The 16,335-nt window shown below is 43.0% G+C and overlaps 1 protein-coding gene across 1 annotated transcript; it reads right to left on the reverse strand.

The window, feature by feature from the left end:
* Positions 1 to 1,199: 1,199 nt before the first annotated feature.
* LOC103222385 (large ribosomal subunit protein uL3-like) lies at positions 1,200 to 2,252 on the reverse strand. The gene is made up of 3 exons (XM_073006212.1): positions 2,161 to 2,252; positions 1,951 to 2,055; positions 1,200 to 1,826 (listed from the first exon to the last, which is right to left on the reverse strand). Exons 1-3 carry the CDS (start codon positions 2,250 to 2,252, stop codon positions 1,361 to 1,363), a joined length of 663 nt encoding a protein of 220 aa, XP_072862313.1. The 3' UTR covers positions 1,200 to 1,360.
* Positions 2,253 to 16,335: the final 14,083 nt, after the last annotated feature.

Below are 16,335 nucleotides of genomic sequence, written 5' to 3' on the forward strand. Positions count from 1 at the left end.
GGTTATTGGGCCATGTGGGACTCTTCTGGAGGTTTCTGATGATTTAGATCAGGAATGAGTGCCCTCTCTGCCCAGGGTGAAGCAGTCCTCCCAGGATGTCTGAAAGATCCTTCCACCTTTTCCATGTATTAATTTCCCCTTTTCTAGCATTCTATGCATCCTTCTTTCTTATTTCCTTGTTTTGGAGAAGCCAATCCTCCAATAGCTTCTTGAATAATGTGAGAGGTAAATGTTTTGAACCTTACATATCTAGGAAATGTCTATTATTCTCCCATACACTCAAGTAACAGTTTGAGCATAGAGTTCTAGGATGGAATTAGTTTTCCCTTAGGTATTTCAAAGCATTGCTTGATTATCCCCTACCTTCCAACAATATCATTGAAAAGCTTTTCTAAATACTGTTTCTTTTATGTGACCTCTTTTCATTTTCTCTCTCTTATACTTTCTGGTGGGTCATGTTTTATTTTCATTTACTAAAACTTGGGGAAAATCTTATAGATGTGTGGGTTCACCCTGTCACCTTTACCCTGAAGTTCCAAGCACGTATTTCTACTCCCCCATGACTGAGCAAGTTAGAAGCTGCCCATGTAATCGCATTACAAAGGCTATTGGGATAACAGCAGAAGAGCTGGAGTCTCTCATGTGAGGTGAGAACTACACAACAACAAAAAATGAAAAAAACAAGCTAGACACCAAAACCTCACTAAACAGCAACTTGGACGAAAAGACTCTCCAGTTTGCCTTTCCTGGTCCCCAACCCCAGAAGACAGGCAACTCCTTGATCTGCTTCACAAGATTCCTCAGGATTTGCCCAACTGCCAGAAAGTCTGCTTGGCTGGTGTGGGTGGACATTCAGGCATGTTAGTGAGTTCTGTTTCTTATACATTGGACTTGCCAGTTTAGTGTTTGTTACTTCATCCTTGGAACTGAATGTGAATTCTGTAATCCTAAAAGACATATGGGAGGCCGAGGCTAGTGGATTACTTGAGGTCAGGAGCTCAAGACCAGACTGGCCAACATGCTGAATCCCTGTCTCTACTAAAAATACAAAAATTAAAAAAAAAAAAAAATAGATACTCTTCTAAGAAGCCACAATGCAATGATTGCAACTCAGAAATTCCCTACAGTAATTCCCTACTGTCACCTAATATCTAGTGTGTATTCCAATTTCCTCAACTGTTCCCTAAATGTCTCTCTTAGATGTTTTTTTTTCCCTGTTCTTTGCCACCTTATTGGTGGTTGTTGTTTTGACCGAGAATCTGAGGTAAATATTCTTCATTTGATTCTTATGTCTCTTTTTTTTTCCAGTGGAAACTAACTTTTATTGAGACCCCACCAGCTACAAAATCTGTTCCTGGCATTAAGCTCCTTCTTGCTTTGCAATTTGGTCTTTCTTGAGTGGTCCTATGAATGCTTTCTTCTCCTCCATGGTCTGGAAGCGGCCATGGCCAAACTTGGAGGTGGTGTCAATGAACTTAAGGTCAATCTTCTCCAGAGCTCGCCGCTTTGTCTCCACCAGCAAGGACTTGCGGAGGGTGAGCACCCGCTTCTTGGTTCCCACCACACAGCTTTTCAGCATGACAAAGTCATTGGTCACTTCACCATAGTGGACAAAGCCACCCAGAGGGTTGAGGCTCTTGTCAGACAGGTCATAGTCAGTGGAGGCATTGTTCTTGATCAGCTCGTCGTCCTTGATAAGGTAGCCCTGGCCAATCTTATAGATATTCTTGCTGATCTCAGTGCAGTGATGGTAGCCTTTCTGCCCAGCGTGTGCCACGAGGGGTTTCCACGTAGCCCACAATGCCCACAACCACCATGGGTGGCGTCTCCACAATGGTCACAGCCTCCACCACCTCCTTCTTGTTCACCTTGGATCCTGGCTTATCGACTTCCCGCTCGATATGGGTCATCCCTGCCTTGTATTCCAGGAAGGTTGTGAGGTGGACCGACTTGGACAGGACATCCTTAAGGAAGCTCTTCACCTTCCCACGATGCCTGCTGCTGCACCTCCAAGGCAGGAAGCCAAGGAACTCATGTCTGGGAGTGGAGAACTTTCTGTGAGACAAAATCCCGCCAGTAGAGGGATACTTATGTCTCTTTAGACTCCGTTAATCTTTTCCTCTAGAACGGTCCCCCCAACCACTCCCCCGACACACATACTTTTTAATCATGATGTTGATGTTCTTCCTGAGTCCAGGACAGTCTTCTTGTAAAATTTCCCCTATTCTTGATGTGTCGGGTTGCTTCTTCATCCTACTGTGTAGCTTGTCCTTAGCCTGCCCCTGTATCTCCAGTAACTTGAAGGATGGGTCTAGAGGCTTGATGAGATTCAGAATGAATGTTTGACCAAGAGCACAGCCTGAGTGAGACTGTGTGCTTTATGCTGCAGCCCATCAGGAGGCCCACAGAGTTGGGTAGTGTCACGATGGGTGCTATCAAGTTTGACCATTTCAGCCAAGTGTTGACCACCAGATCTCTCCATCATGAAGGTGCTTTTATCCCATGCAATTAGCAAACAACTCTGGAGAGATTGGCACATGTGGGTTCCCTGTGCCTCAACCGTCCACCCAATGGCTTGGCCCCATTGATGATCCTTTAGGATAGCAATCGTTCCATGAACAGCCCATCAATTGTAAAATGCCTAATGGATGACTGGGAAGAAGAGAAACGAGGGTTGAGGGAAGACACAGAGAAGAAGGAATAGAGAGCTGGAAACAGGGAAGACAATTCTGAAAGCTTTGCTGAGGCCTTCCCCTATTTATATTCAACTTTTCCAGAGTCATGAGCCCTTTAAGGAAATGCTGGCCTGAAGCAATGACCAAAGAGGGTCTTCTGCACAGGCCTGCTGCATTAGCAAAAAAAGAAATGCATTTCAGTGAGCCCAGGTGTCTAAATTTTGTTCTGAACTTAATCTCTGACCTTAGCCAAGAAAGAGCTAACAAATCAGGAGGATGTGTACAGCTGCACCGCAGATAGGGTATTTGGACAGCAGATTTACATGCGACAAGAAAGACGCTGTGCCCGCTCAGGGCACCTGGACCTCTTTGTACAGGGCTCGTTTATTCAGCACATCCAACAATAGGCATTCATCCAGAACTCTCAGTTCCAAATCATTGCTTCTTTCAAAGCAGTACTCGCTCCACTGTTCAGAAACAAGTTTCTTTGAAAGACACAAGTGGTCACTTTGCTGACCAGTTCAACCTATGTGTTGTCTTAGGTAAACTGTTTTCTTTCAGATTTTAGGACATTATGTGTGTCTCTATGAAGAATCTGGTGGATGCCTGCATCAAAAAGTATTTCCCATAGACTTATTTATTTATTTATTTATCATACTTTAAGTTCTGGGATACATGTGCAGAATGTGAAGATTTGTTATTGACTCATATATTTAAACCACTTCAGTTTATCTCGAAACACATGTCTTTTAAAAGATATCCCAACACTGAAAACTTTGTTCTCTATTGCCCAGGCTGGAGTGCAGTGGCTCAGTCTTGGCTCACTGCAACCTTGGCCTCCTGGGTTCAAGCGATTCTCCTGCCTCAGCCTCCAGAGTAGCTGGGACTACAGGTGCGCACCACCATGCCCAGCTAATTTGTGTATTTTTAGTAGAGACAAGGTCTCGCCATATTGGCCAGGCTGGTCTTGAACTCCTGACCTCGGATGATCCGCCTACCTCAGCCTCCCAAAGTGTTGGGATTACAGGCGTGAGCCATCGTGCTCAGCCTGATTCTGTGGCATTCTGATTAGACTTATGACAATCAAGAGCCCTAGCCTCCAAAACAGAAATTAAAGTTTACTCCAATACACATAAGGGGCAAGCAGAAACTCTCTGGCAAAGAGTTGACAATTAAGCAGGGGCAGTAAGTCTAGAAGTTCTATAATACACAGCACAGCATGAGGCTGGCAGCAGGAACCCGGCAGGAGGCTAGGGGAGGGCAAGGCAGAACACTTCTCTGACTTGAAGAAGCAGAGGAGGTGTCTCCTGAGGGACTCCCCCAGGAATGGAAAATTATTCCCCACGGTGGGAACTGACTCCTGGGAAGTCTGCCAGTGCTGAGTCACCAGGTCATTATGAAAGCCTGAAGCAGGCTACTCTCCACAAGCTACAGTTTCACGACTCCCTAGAAAGGACTAGAATTATTTCAGGGTTTTTTTTTTTTTTTTCAAACCTTGTATTTTTAAAATACGTGTTTCAAAACGATGAAAATTTAAATTCACTTTAGTTTTACTTTAATGGATGCATTATTTCTAAGAAGAGGGAGAAAAGAGAATCCTATTATCAAGCAAACAGTTGCAAAGGGCACTGCAGCTCCTGACAGGCTGGGAATTTGGAATCACTGCCCCAGAGAAGCAAATGCTAGATAAATGCTGAATTGGCAAATTCTTCAGATGCTTTTTTTTTTTTTTTTTTTTTTTTTAAATAAAGAACTATAGTGCCTCTTTTCAACAGTTTTACCCTATGCCTGCCTCCCAGCCTCCTGGCCTCCCCCACCCCATCTTTTGTGCCTTGTCTTGTGCTACTTCATCACCAACAAATTTCTCCTCAGCCTTCCAATTCCCTCCTGCGGAAGTGGACACAGATTTGCGGGAGATTAACTTTACAGAGACAGAAAAGCCCAACTAAGCAAAACATTCTAAGCATTCAAAAGGACCTGGCCAGAAGCTCTTCATGTAAGAAATTTATTGCCAATTACACAATCTCACTATCAGTATCAGCAGTGGAGCACTTGAAGGGCAGGAAACCAATTCTGACTTTAAAAATAAAATCGGCTGGGCGCGGTGGCTCAAGCCTGTAATCCCAGCACTCTGGGAGGCCAAGGCGGGCGGATCACGAGGTCAGGAGATCGAGACCATCCTGGCTAACACGGTGAAACCCCGTCTCTACTAAAAAATACAAAAAACTAGCCGGGCGAGGTGGCGGGCGCCTGTAGTCCCAGCTACTCGGGAGGCTGAGGCAGGAGAATGGCGTAAACCCGGGAGGCGGAGCTTGCAGTGAGCCGAGATCCGGCCACGGCACTCCAGTCTGGGCGACAGAGCGAGACTCCCTCTCAAACAAAATAATAATAATAATAATAAAATCCAGAGGGGAAAAAATCAGCCTGACGCTTCTGATGCACATTAAAATTGTGTGTGTGTTTTTTTCCCTAACAGACATAATAACATTATTTCTAATAATAAAGGAGAATGGCATTATTCTCTCTTTTAGAGTGTTCAGATTTGGAATACCATTCTTTGTGTTAGGGTTTTGAAAAATTCTGTTTGAAAGTTCTATTCCCGTCCTTTCAACCATATTCTCTTTTGCTCTTCTCTTTTATCATTAAACGAACAAACAAAACACCAAAACTGTGTCATCTCTTGCAATATCTGACATGTGACTATTAAACAAGGGGACATAGAGTTCCTGTCCCGGCTGCTGAAACAGAGCTGCTTAAATAAAAGAGCCCCTTTCATTCCACTGAAGCTTAAGGTCCACGATCCTAAGCCCAAATTGATAAATGGATTTCCTTCCAGCTCACCTTGAAACACCTTTGCCATAGAGAAGAACCTTTCTTCTTTGCTTCTGAACCCACAAGAGGGGCTACCTGAGGAGCAGTCACATTAGTACCTTGGACCACCAAACACAGGAGCATCCAAATTAAAGGATTGTCCATTGAAGACATAGTAAAAATAAGTAGAAAAGACCAGCCCGAGAGGGGTCAGAATGGGAGCCACCACAAAGGCAGTGATGTTGGCCATCATTTCATAGTTTTCAGTTAGTTCTGTCCCCAGCACCATCCTTGTCATTAGAAGAGACGTAGGCAGGTACAGAACTGTGCAGGTCAACCTAGCAAGATATTCAGACAAGGGAAAGAGGACAAAAGGGCCCACTTGCAACCACTATAAGAATTATAAATGTTATCGTAAAGGATGAAATACTCAAACTATATTACAGGATATAAATTGCAAGTCATTTAAAGATCTAAAGAAATAAAAAAACTCATGTACTATGTGGTAGCTTTCTAAACTTGAGCTTTAAATAATTACTGCTTTATCTAAATCTTTTTTTTTCTTCTCTTTCTGCCTTTAACTTGTCTGCTTACTGCGAACATTGAATAATAATAATAAAAAAAAGAGTCTTTGCATCTTCTCCTGTTTGTACCTTTGATATCAAGTAATCCCACTTTTTGGCCGAGCACAGTGGCTCACGCCTGTAATCCCAGCACTTTGGGAGTCTGAGGCAGGCAGATCACTTGAGGTCGGGAGTTCGAGACCTGCCTGACCAACATGGAGAAACCCCATCTCTACTGAAAGCACAAAATTAGCCAGGCATGGTGGCACATGCCTGTAATCCCAGCTACTAGGGAGGGTGAGGTAGGAGAATCATTGGTACCTGGGAGGCAGAGGTTGCGGTGAGCCGAGATCACGCCATTGCACTCCAGCCTAGGCAACAAGAGCGAAACTCCATACCAAAAACAATAATAATAATAAATAAATAAAAAGAAAAAGCAATCCCACTTTGTAAACTGGTCAGCGAGAACTTCCAGGAGCAGACAACACTGCAACCTTGGCAAGTGTCAAGGCCCTGGGGTCAGGCTGCTGAGATTCAGTCCTGACACTGAACTAGGCAAGTGGTTTAACTTCACTCTACCTCAGTTTCTTCACTGGCAAAATGGGGACAATCAGTACACCTATCTCACACCGGGTCAATTACATTAAAGAATCCAGGCAAAGTGTTCAGCACCGTGCCTGAGAGCCAATCCTAACTGTTACGATGATGACGGGCATTGCTATCTCCATGTGCCCCCCAAGCAATCCCAGCTCATCTCTGAGCATTTCCTCTGCTTCTCCTGAAGAGCTCTGGACAAAGGCAAAGGAATATCCTCCTCTGGGAAGGAAGTTTTGACTGTCAAATGAATAAAATATAGAATAACAAATAATTAAATAACAATTTGAAAAAGAATGTTGACATTCACACTAGGGGTGACCTGGTCCAATTGTTACTGGAATTTTTATGTTCCATGTATTGTATTTTTTTATTTGCTCAGTTTATTTATTTATTTATTTATTTATTTATTTATTTATTTATAGAAATAAAGTATTTTAGGCTATATTTGCAGGCTTAAAATGCCTTTTTTTTTGTTCACAGGGAAACAAGTTTGCTTCAAAATCTGATTCTTTATCTAAGTAAACTCACCGAATGACTAGTTGGCATTACACGAAAGTGGCACAAAAGATTGTTAAATCTCAAGAAAATTGATGTCTCTCATTCAGTAGCAAGATCAACCATTTTTGACCTTTGATAGAGAATCAAGCTAATAGTGAATACTCATCTCTTCACCAAGCATGAAGCCCTATCTGCCTCTGCGTTTCCAAAAGGTCCCCAAGGTTTGCCACCTTGAAGGTGGGGTTCACCTGAGCCTAGGGGAACCTCCTTCTCATGTGTATGCCTTCCCAAGGCTACAGGGTATTTGGTGGTTGAGTTCTCTTCTTACAAAAGCCAAAATGGTGAAGGGTCTGGGGTGTGGACCAGTTTAAACAGAAGGCAGAGCAGAAGTGGGCTGACATGTTCATCATATGAGCCTTCCGGCGGTCTATGGTATCCTTCTCGTTTTTTTGTAGAACTGTCTACAGAATGAGCTTTACTTATACTGTGAGTCTAAGCATTCAGTCTTGCCATGAATGCTTCACACAGTTCCTACCAACCACCATGAGGTAAGAATCCCATGCTCCTTCCTTAGGTTCCCAAGAACTAATCGCTTTGATTCACAAAGGCTTCATTTTACCCCATCCAGACATGCACGGGTTGTTGTGCCTATTGCTTTTGATCTGTTTGTTAGTCTAATACTGACAAGCATGTATCTGTTCATTCACTTTAGAAATGAAGCTCGAATCTTATGTGTCCTGGCTTTCTTAAGCAAGATAAAGTTAAGAAAATGCTTTAACCAAAGGAGAAGTTAACAAGGTTATGGTAAAATAGAGACTAAGAAATTGAGATAGATATTAGCACTCAGTGGTGAGAATTTACCTAACCAAATCCATCCCCTCTAAAATAGAGATAATAGTATCAGCCTGACTGGTAAAGCTATTCTTCAGAAAACAAACAAACAAATAAAACAAAACACAAATAAACAAACAAACAAAACCCCAAAAGTCCAAATCCACTTCCTAGACCAGTGGCTTCTATACTTTTGTTTTATCATTTTATTTTCTTTTACCAGTTTACATGGTAAAAAAAAAAAAATATGTGTATATATATATCTTTACACCTTGACCGGGTACACAGACACATAAGCTGAAACAAAAGTTTTATAAGTCAATACTTCCCCTAATTACAGGCAATATAGGATGGTATTTTCTAACTCTATTCTATTTCATTTTAAAATGTTGATGTGACTTAGTAAATAGTTACAGCTCACAGTTTGAAAAAACATGCCCTAGAAAATTACCTCCTGTGCAGCTGTCTAATGAGGTCAAGCAAAGGGCTCCTGAGGCAAAGCCTAGCTTTCCCATTCTCATGCAGTCCCTGCTTGCACTGCTTCATCACTGTTTCCCAAATGCCAGTGATAATATTATTCTGACACTTGTAATAAGGGTAGGGAAGACTTTATCCAAGATTACTGCAGGACATGGTGGCTCAAACCTATAATCCTAGCACTTTGGAGGGTCAAGGCAGAAGGATCACCTAGGAGGCCAGGAGTTTGAGACTACCCTGGGCAACATAGGGAGACCCTGTCTCTACCAAAAAAAAAAAAAAAAAAAAATTGTTTTTTTAAAGGACTATTGCAATAGGGACAGTGCAATAAGGGAGAGAGATTGGGCTCAACGCCAAATACAACAAAGACTGCTGGGGCCAAGGAACAAGGTGGGGATGATCGGATGAAAAATTACCAAGAGGACACATCAAGGGTACAGAGATTCTTGCAAAACTGACCTAACAGAATTCTTGCTAAAGGCAGGCCAAGGATATATACATCAAAAGTGAGGGATGTTAGAAATGAAAGTGTGAAAGTGCAGTGAGAAAAGAAAATGTGGTACATAAAGAACTTGATCACATATTAAGGGTGATCATATATCAAGGGTGAGGGATTCTTGCTAAACTGACTTAGCAGGATTCTTGCCAAGACTGGGCAGTGCAGGCTCGGCAATGACTAAGACCAAGGTCAAGGCCTAGTCGATAAGAGAGCTCAGAGGAGCCTGACTAAGCCTTGGCCAAGGAGAGTCTTTGCCACTGGCTGTGGTAAACAGAAAGATGAAAATGACTTTGTTATTACTACTGGAGGAAAAAACTCTCAGATACTGAAGTTGTCTTGCAGAAAGCAGGATTACCTAATGGTTCAAAGCATGGCCTTTAGGACTTCTAACTAAATGTAGCAGATTGACCTCCAGAGGCAGGAAAGGAGTTAAAAGACATCAGATGAAGAGACTTTAGCAAAGGAGAGATTTCAACAGGTGTTTATTATTATGATTATTATTGTTATTATTATTATTATTTTGGAAGATGGAAAGCAGATAAAGAAACGGTACAGATTTAGGAGTAAGTTGTGAGCTAGGGTGCCCGCAAGGGGAAGGGGGAGAAGAGGGTGTGAGAAGGGCCCAGTCCTCTTCCAGGACTCTGAGAGCATAAGCTAAGGCACCAGATGCCTTAAAAGACAGGTGCAAGGCTTGAGTGGGAGCAGAGTGAAAGTCAGAACATGGTCTAGTTGGATCTCCATGTGCCCTTTTCTTCCTTTGACCGCAGCAACTACCCTCCAGCCCATACATACTACTTCACTTCTATCCGACCCGAGCCAGGGACTGGCAATTACACTCTGGGAGAAATTAACCTGAAATTCTCTAGACTTCAGGTCATCAGACACAGTGTAAAGTAGGGGTCAGTAAAATTGAAGGGACGGGTGATAGGGGTAAGTTTGCACTGTGGAGACTGAGACACGCAGGGATCCCCACTTCATCACCTCTCCCTACCCCTGCTCATGGCTAGCATTTTACCAACCAGGGTATAGATATAGACATTTGTTTCCTGGATAGACTAAATGGTCCCAGGAAAAAAAAAAAAAAAAGGAAGCCTTTAGATATTGGAATATGGGAGTCCCCACAAAAATTTCCAGCTCACCACTTACCCTCCTTTGATGCCCACCAGTTAAAAGCCCAACCTTGAAAACACAGAGCTTCCAAGCAGCTAAGGTCTCTAGGCAGGCAAAGTAATACTTCAAGATTTAGAAACCAAAACAGACACAACAAAAATAAGAACCCAGGAGAAACAGAGACAATGCAGGAAAGAGAAGAAAACTTCTAAAATAAAAATAAATCAGGTTACTCTCCTTAGAGAGAGATGATGTTGAATATATAGAACCAGAATAAAATGCTTTTAATGTAAAGCAATCAGAAAACAAGATATTTGATCATTAAAATTCTAACAAACAATTGAAAGATAAGTCAAAGAAATCTCCCAGAAAACAAAACCAGCGGAAAAAAAGAAATAAGAGAGATGAAAGAACAGACTTAAAAGCTCAATCCACAAGTTTCAAATGGAATAGCAGGAATTCCCGAGGCAATACATAAATTGGAAGGAAGGAAATTCTATATAAAGAAAAGTTCCTATAACTAAGTTTCTATAACTAAAAGCTAAGATTCTCGAATTGAAAAACACCACTAAAATAATAAATTTTAAAAAATACACACCAAAGTCCTGTGCCATAAAATTTCAAAATACCAGGGTTAAAAAGAGAATTCTAAAGGGAATACATAGCAAACCAAAAAAAAAGGGGATCAAATAGCTTCAGATTTCTCTCCAGCAACACCTACTACCAGAATACAATGGAGCAATATTTCACAATTTTGAGGGAAGATCATTTATAGTCTGAAAATTTAAACTTGTCCAGTTACAATTAATGTGAATAGTAGGACATACACATTTTTAGACATGTAGGAACTCAAGAAAAATTACCTTCCATGCACGCTTTCTTACGAAGCTGCTAGAAGATCTGCTCCAGCAAAACAAAGGAGTAAATCAAGAAATAGGAGGGTATGAAATCCAGGAAATAGGACATGCAGCACAGGAGAGGGAAAGGGGAAATAGCCGATAATGCTGAAAGAAAGGTCCAGCATGTAGCTGACTAAGAGGGGGCTCCAGGGAAGGGTCTCCAGGAAAAGTTTGTGAAAAATAAGACTATAATTTCAGAATTTTTAAATAGAGACCTTATGTTGATAAGGTCTACATTGCAGGAAGCCAGAGATTGAGGTCTACTACACTTCAATTTTTTTTTTTTTTTAAAGACAGAATTTTGTTCTTGTTGCCCAGGCTGGAGGGCATGGGGCAATCTCGGCTCACTGAGACCTCCGCCTCCCAAGTTCAAGCTATTCTCCTGCCTCAGCCTCCCCAGTAGCTGGGATTACAGGCATGTGCAACCACACCTGGCTAATTTTGTATTTTTAGTAGAGACAGGGTTTCTCCATGTTGGTCGGGCTGGTCTTCAACTCTAGACCTCAGGTGATCCGCCCACCTCGGCCTCCCAAAGTGCTGGGATTACAGGCGTGAGCCACCACGCCCAGCCCATACTTCAATTCTTTAACAAATAAAAGTGAATGACTTTCTTTTATGAACGAGTATATCCAAAAGTTGACTTATCTCCTTGAGATAATCAAGGAGGGAAGAGATCCTGTGACATTCAGCAAGTAAGGGGAAGGCAGACCCTAGAACTAAAAGTCAGCACACTTCAAATGTGCTGTTTTAAAGGGGAATGATAATACACTTTGAAAGAGGTCATAGTATTTGTCTAGTAGAATAAGTAGCATCTATAAAATGGTCACAATATTTGCCAAAGGGAGTAAAACTTTTAAGACCAATAAAGAATCCTTGGGAGCTAAACATCCTGTTTTCATCACTTTGTTAATTTGTTAAGATTTTAATTTCAGAATCCATAACATTGAGTTCTATTTATTCTGGAGGCTGGTTTACTTCCCACTTGCCCCCCACCCAAAGAAAAAGATACAGAGAATTTACAACATTTGAAACAGGAAAACAACATGTAAATGCATTTAACATATCTGATGGTGTGTATGGAAAGAATTAAAGACCAATATATTGAAAACTAAGTCTTTTTCTAAAGTAGGCAGTTAAATGCAAGAAAAACAAAAATTAGTTTAGAAAAGGAAATGTAATCACGACTAATAACTCTCTACTTGGCTATGTAGTCAGCAATATTTATATAGTTTAATAATGTAAATACAGTCCAACTAATGATGTCAACAAATATGATATAATTATATTGAGAGGATACCAGAAGGGGAGCGTATGGTGTATGGGGATGGTGTAAGGGTAAGTGGTATCGAATTGCAATGAATGGACTATTCTTAAAAGTGTGAAAAGGGTTTAGGAAAGCAAAGAGTGCAGTACCTAGCACTGACAGTAGCAGGCAGTCAGTGCCACCTCTAAGCATGAGAGCTCAAGGGCAAAGGGGAGCAATTTCTAGAACCTAAGGGAACAGCTATATGGAGAGTACTGCCTGCCAGAAGAGGAGGAAGGAGCTTATCTAGGAGAGTAAACGCTCTGGCCCCTGCATCCCCCTCCAATCCAGTCTCCTGCCGATGCCTCTCATGAACCACACCCAACCCCGAAGCCAGTGATCAGGCAGCCTGTCTACTGCGTTCATACAGGTCAGCCTCTTGGTGGAATGCCCAGGATGAGAAGAATACATCTGGAAGAGGCAGATGGTATCCAGTAGAGAGACACAAAACTTCATCACTGGAAGATGCCAAATATCTCAAATCAACACATCGATAAAAATTGCCATTCTCCTATTACATGTAGAATTGAACCGGCTAACATTTGCAAGTGGTTGCCTCTGGGGAGCAGGAAGAATCGGGAGAAGGTGGGCAAGAAAGTGCTGTTTTTCATAAATCTTAAACTAGTTGATTGTTAAAATATTTCTGCATATTGCCTGATTAGGAAAAAATAGCAAAATATTGTAAAATGTTAAAAACCAAAAAAAAGGAAACAAAACAAAACAAAAAACCTCAGCAGGCACAAGGAGGGAAAGAAATGTGCCAGCTTTGTCACTAAGCTAGACCCTGTGGATTTGAATCTTGCTAGCTGTGGGGCCCTGGGTCACTCACTTTCCCTCTCTGGCCTTAGTTTTTACAGCTGTAAAACAAAAATAGCATTTCCAACCTCAGAGAGATTTGAATGAGATGATGTATAAAAGCATTTCTTAGATAATGACAAAGGGATGCACAGAATGAAAAAGAAAGGGAGAGAGTATGAGAGTCACTAAAAGACAATGGATATCTTTATCACTGGTTTGCTTCTGTCTTTTCTACCTTCCCTTGAAACCTTGACAGCTAACAGAGTCTCTGGTTCATGGCAAATGCTCAGTGAAAATCTGTTGGAGGAGAGAGTAGAAGACAGCACTAGAGGACTTTTCTGCCTCACTCCTCCATTTGCTGTAACAGGCAAGAATCCAAGGACCTTGGAATCTGCCTCTCAAGGTTTCACCTTGAGCCTGTCGTTGCAGTCAGTCACTCCCTTGATGGCCCCAGCCCACCTCCTGACTGCCCAACTCCCTGCAGCTGGGTTTCTAGACTATCATAACCCTGTTTTGCATGTGGAGCTTCTCAGAGCCACGCCCCATCCCTGAAGCCTCTCCTGGCTTGTATACCTGTTCCCTCCACTCATCACTCTGGAGCCTTTTTTGTGTGATGATGAACCAAGGAGCCAGGGCTGGTCCCTGTGGGACTGGTACATTGGAAAGACTGTGATACTCTGCCAATGGCTTTACCACAAAGGCCCAGGGAGGCTTTTTCAACACAGTGATGGCAAGATTGAAGAAGCACAGTGACTCATAGAAGAGACCCCTGTGGCTCAGTCGCAGGGTCAGAGAGTCAGGCCGTCCTGACTGTACCCCTGCTCGTACTTCCAGGAGTGCTCCAAGGACAGATTCTGATTTCACCTTCGTGCTGCTCCCTGGCCACATATGCTTCTCCTCTGGGTGCAATGCTCTGGTGGGAGGAAATGAAGTCCTTTGAATTCTTTACTCGTTAATACCTATTCCCCATGTGGAACGCATTTTTATGGCCTACCAGTGGCCAGTCCCCTTTCATTAATAACAGAACCCTGGTGTATGGCAGTGACTGCCCTTTTGCAGTCATAGGTCCTGGAATCACCATGTGATCAGGGCCTGCCTCTAAGGAAGCTCCCTCTCCCTGATGAGAGAGGTTCAGCGGGAGGAAGCCCTTTACCAAGACTCCCTCGTCTACTACTTGGGTTGCCATGGTGTGAAAGGAAACACAGTGGTCATCTTTGACCAGGATTTTGCTCACACACCAAACATGGTAGAGTAGCAAGAAAGAAAGAGCCCTGGCCCTTGGGGTTATCACAGAGCCACAGAACCCATCCTGGGCCCTTCCTAGTGCTCTAAGTCAAGGGTCATGGGATCTTCAGCTGGTTGCAGCCCAAACAATCTTTAATGACGCAATGTGTACACCATCAACGGAGACATCAAAGTCAGTTTCATTGCTCTTGTATTGCCTGAGAGATGTGGATGCCTTTTTGTTAAAACTCAACCCTAAACTGAGGGCATTCTTATTTTTTGTTTATGTATTTATTATCATTATTTTTAGAGATGAGGTCTTGCTATGTTACCCAGGCTGGACTTGAATTCCTGGGCTTAAGCAATCCTCCTGCCTCAGCCCCCTGAGTAGCTGGGACTATAGGCATGCACCTCCATGCCTAGCTCAGGACATTCTTGCAAGGGCAGCTATGATGTCTGTGTGTGGAACCAGATGACTTTGATCCCAAGAAAGGACTCAGGCAGTCAGGCATGCACATTTACAGCCTGAAGGCCATATACACCATGATAGGAGGAAATGGAGCTTACCTTCCTTCCCTGCCCACAAACCTGATGTCACACTGTGAGTCCTACGAATGGGAGTCACTTTGCTCTTATGATTCTGAAAGAAGGTTTGTGGAGAGGCTTCCTTGGGAGGCTGGAAAGAGAGGGGCAGGTCTCTTCCCTGCCATGATACCAGCAAGCACTGCAGAAGTGAGATCCAGCAGTGAGTCTTCCTGGGCGGGAGCAAAAACCTTCCTAGTTGCTATATTTGGCCTAGTTATAAGGAGAGGAGATACCACCTGGATTCTATCCTTTATCTCACCAGTGGTGCCTGGAAAGCTTCAGATTTGCAGCATGCTTTAAAATGGCTGATTTTCTTCCTAACAGATGGGCACAAGAACCCCTCTTCAGTGTTTCCAGAGGAAATTATGTGAAAGAATACAGTCAGCCCTCTCAGGATAATGGAGACAAGTTCCCACATATTGGTGGGCACACGCATGATGTAGGGAGCTTGTTTAATAGGCGAGTTCTGGGCCTCAGCACTAGTACTTTAATTCATGAAATCGAGCCAAGGGCCCAGGAATCTCCTTTTGAAATAAACCGTGCATGTCCTTCAACACAAGGTAATCAGACCATTGAAAAATAGATAGAAATGATTGAAATCCATCAGTTATTCAGGAAGTTTCATTTTGGATTTTGGGCAATGATCTTTTCTCCTTTTTTTTTTTTTTTTTTTTTTTTTTTTGAGACAGGGTCTCACCCTGTTGCCCAGGCTGGAGTGAGGTGGTGTGATCACCACTCACCGAAGCTTCACCTTCCCATGCTCAAGCAATCCTCCTGCTTCAGCTTCCTGAGTAGCTGGGACTACAGGTGCACACCACCACACCCCATTAATTTGTTTTCAATTTTCTGTAGAGACAGGGTCTCACTATGTTGTCCAGACTAATCTTGAACTCCTGGGCTCAAGTTATCCTCCCGTCCCGGGCTCCTAAAGTGCCGGGATTATAGGCCTGTACTTGGATGTTATCCATTAACTCTCTCTTCCCAGCTCCTCCTTCCTCAAACCCTATACCTCATCCATTTCTAATTTTCATACCAGAATTACAAAAATGTAGTGGCGTGACCCTAGGTAAGAGAATTGTTTTAGCATCCCACAATTTATGCCATCTGAACTCTTTATCAAGTATACGCTTTCTCCCTCAGATACATTCCACAGGCATCTGCTGAGCACGTGCTGGGGGTTCAGAAACCAGTAGGGCCTCAGTCCTTCATCTTCTCCGGGCTCCTTTTTCTGGTTTCTCTTGCCTCTGTTCACCTTTACCATCTCAACAGCACTCCTTGGGAGCATCCAAATCCCTCCCCTCCCAGATGATGACCCAAGTCCCTGTGCCGGTCTTAGTCCACTTGCTCTCCCTTCTCATCTCACGCTCTCCCTTCTCGTCTCTCAGTCTCCTGCTATAGTCACTCTCGCCTGAGATCTGGATAACTCCTCTGCACCAACCATCTGCCCGCCCCCGGCACCTCAAAC

The sequence above is a fragment of the Chlorocebus sabaeus genome, chromosome 17, assembly GCF_047675955.1.
Source record: "Chlorocebus sabaeus isolate Y175 chromosome 17, mChlSab1.0.hap1, whole genome shotgun sequence".
In the NCBI taxonomy this organism is placed as follows: domain Eukaryota; kingdom Metazoa; phylum Chordata; class Mammalia; order Primates; family Cercopithecidae; genus Chlorocebus; species Chlorocebus sabaeus.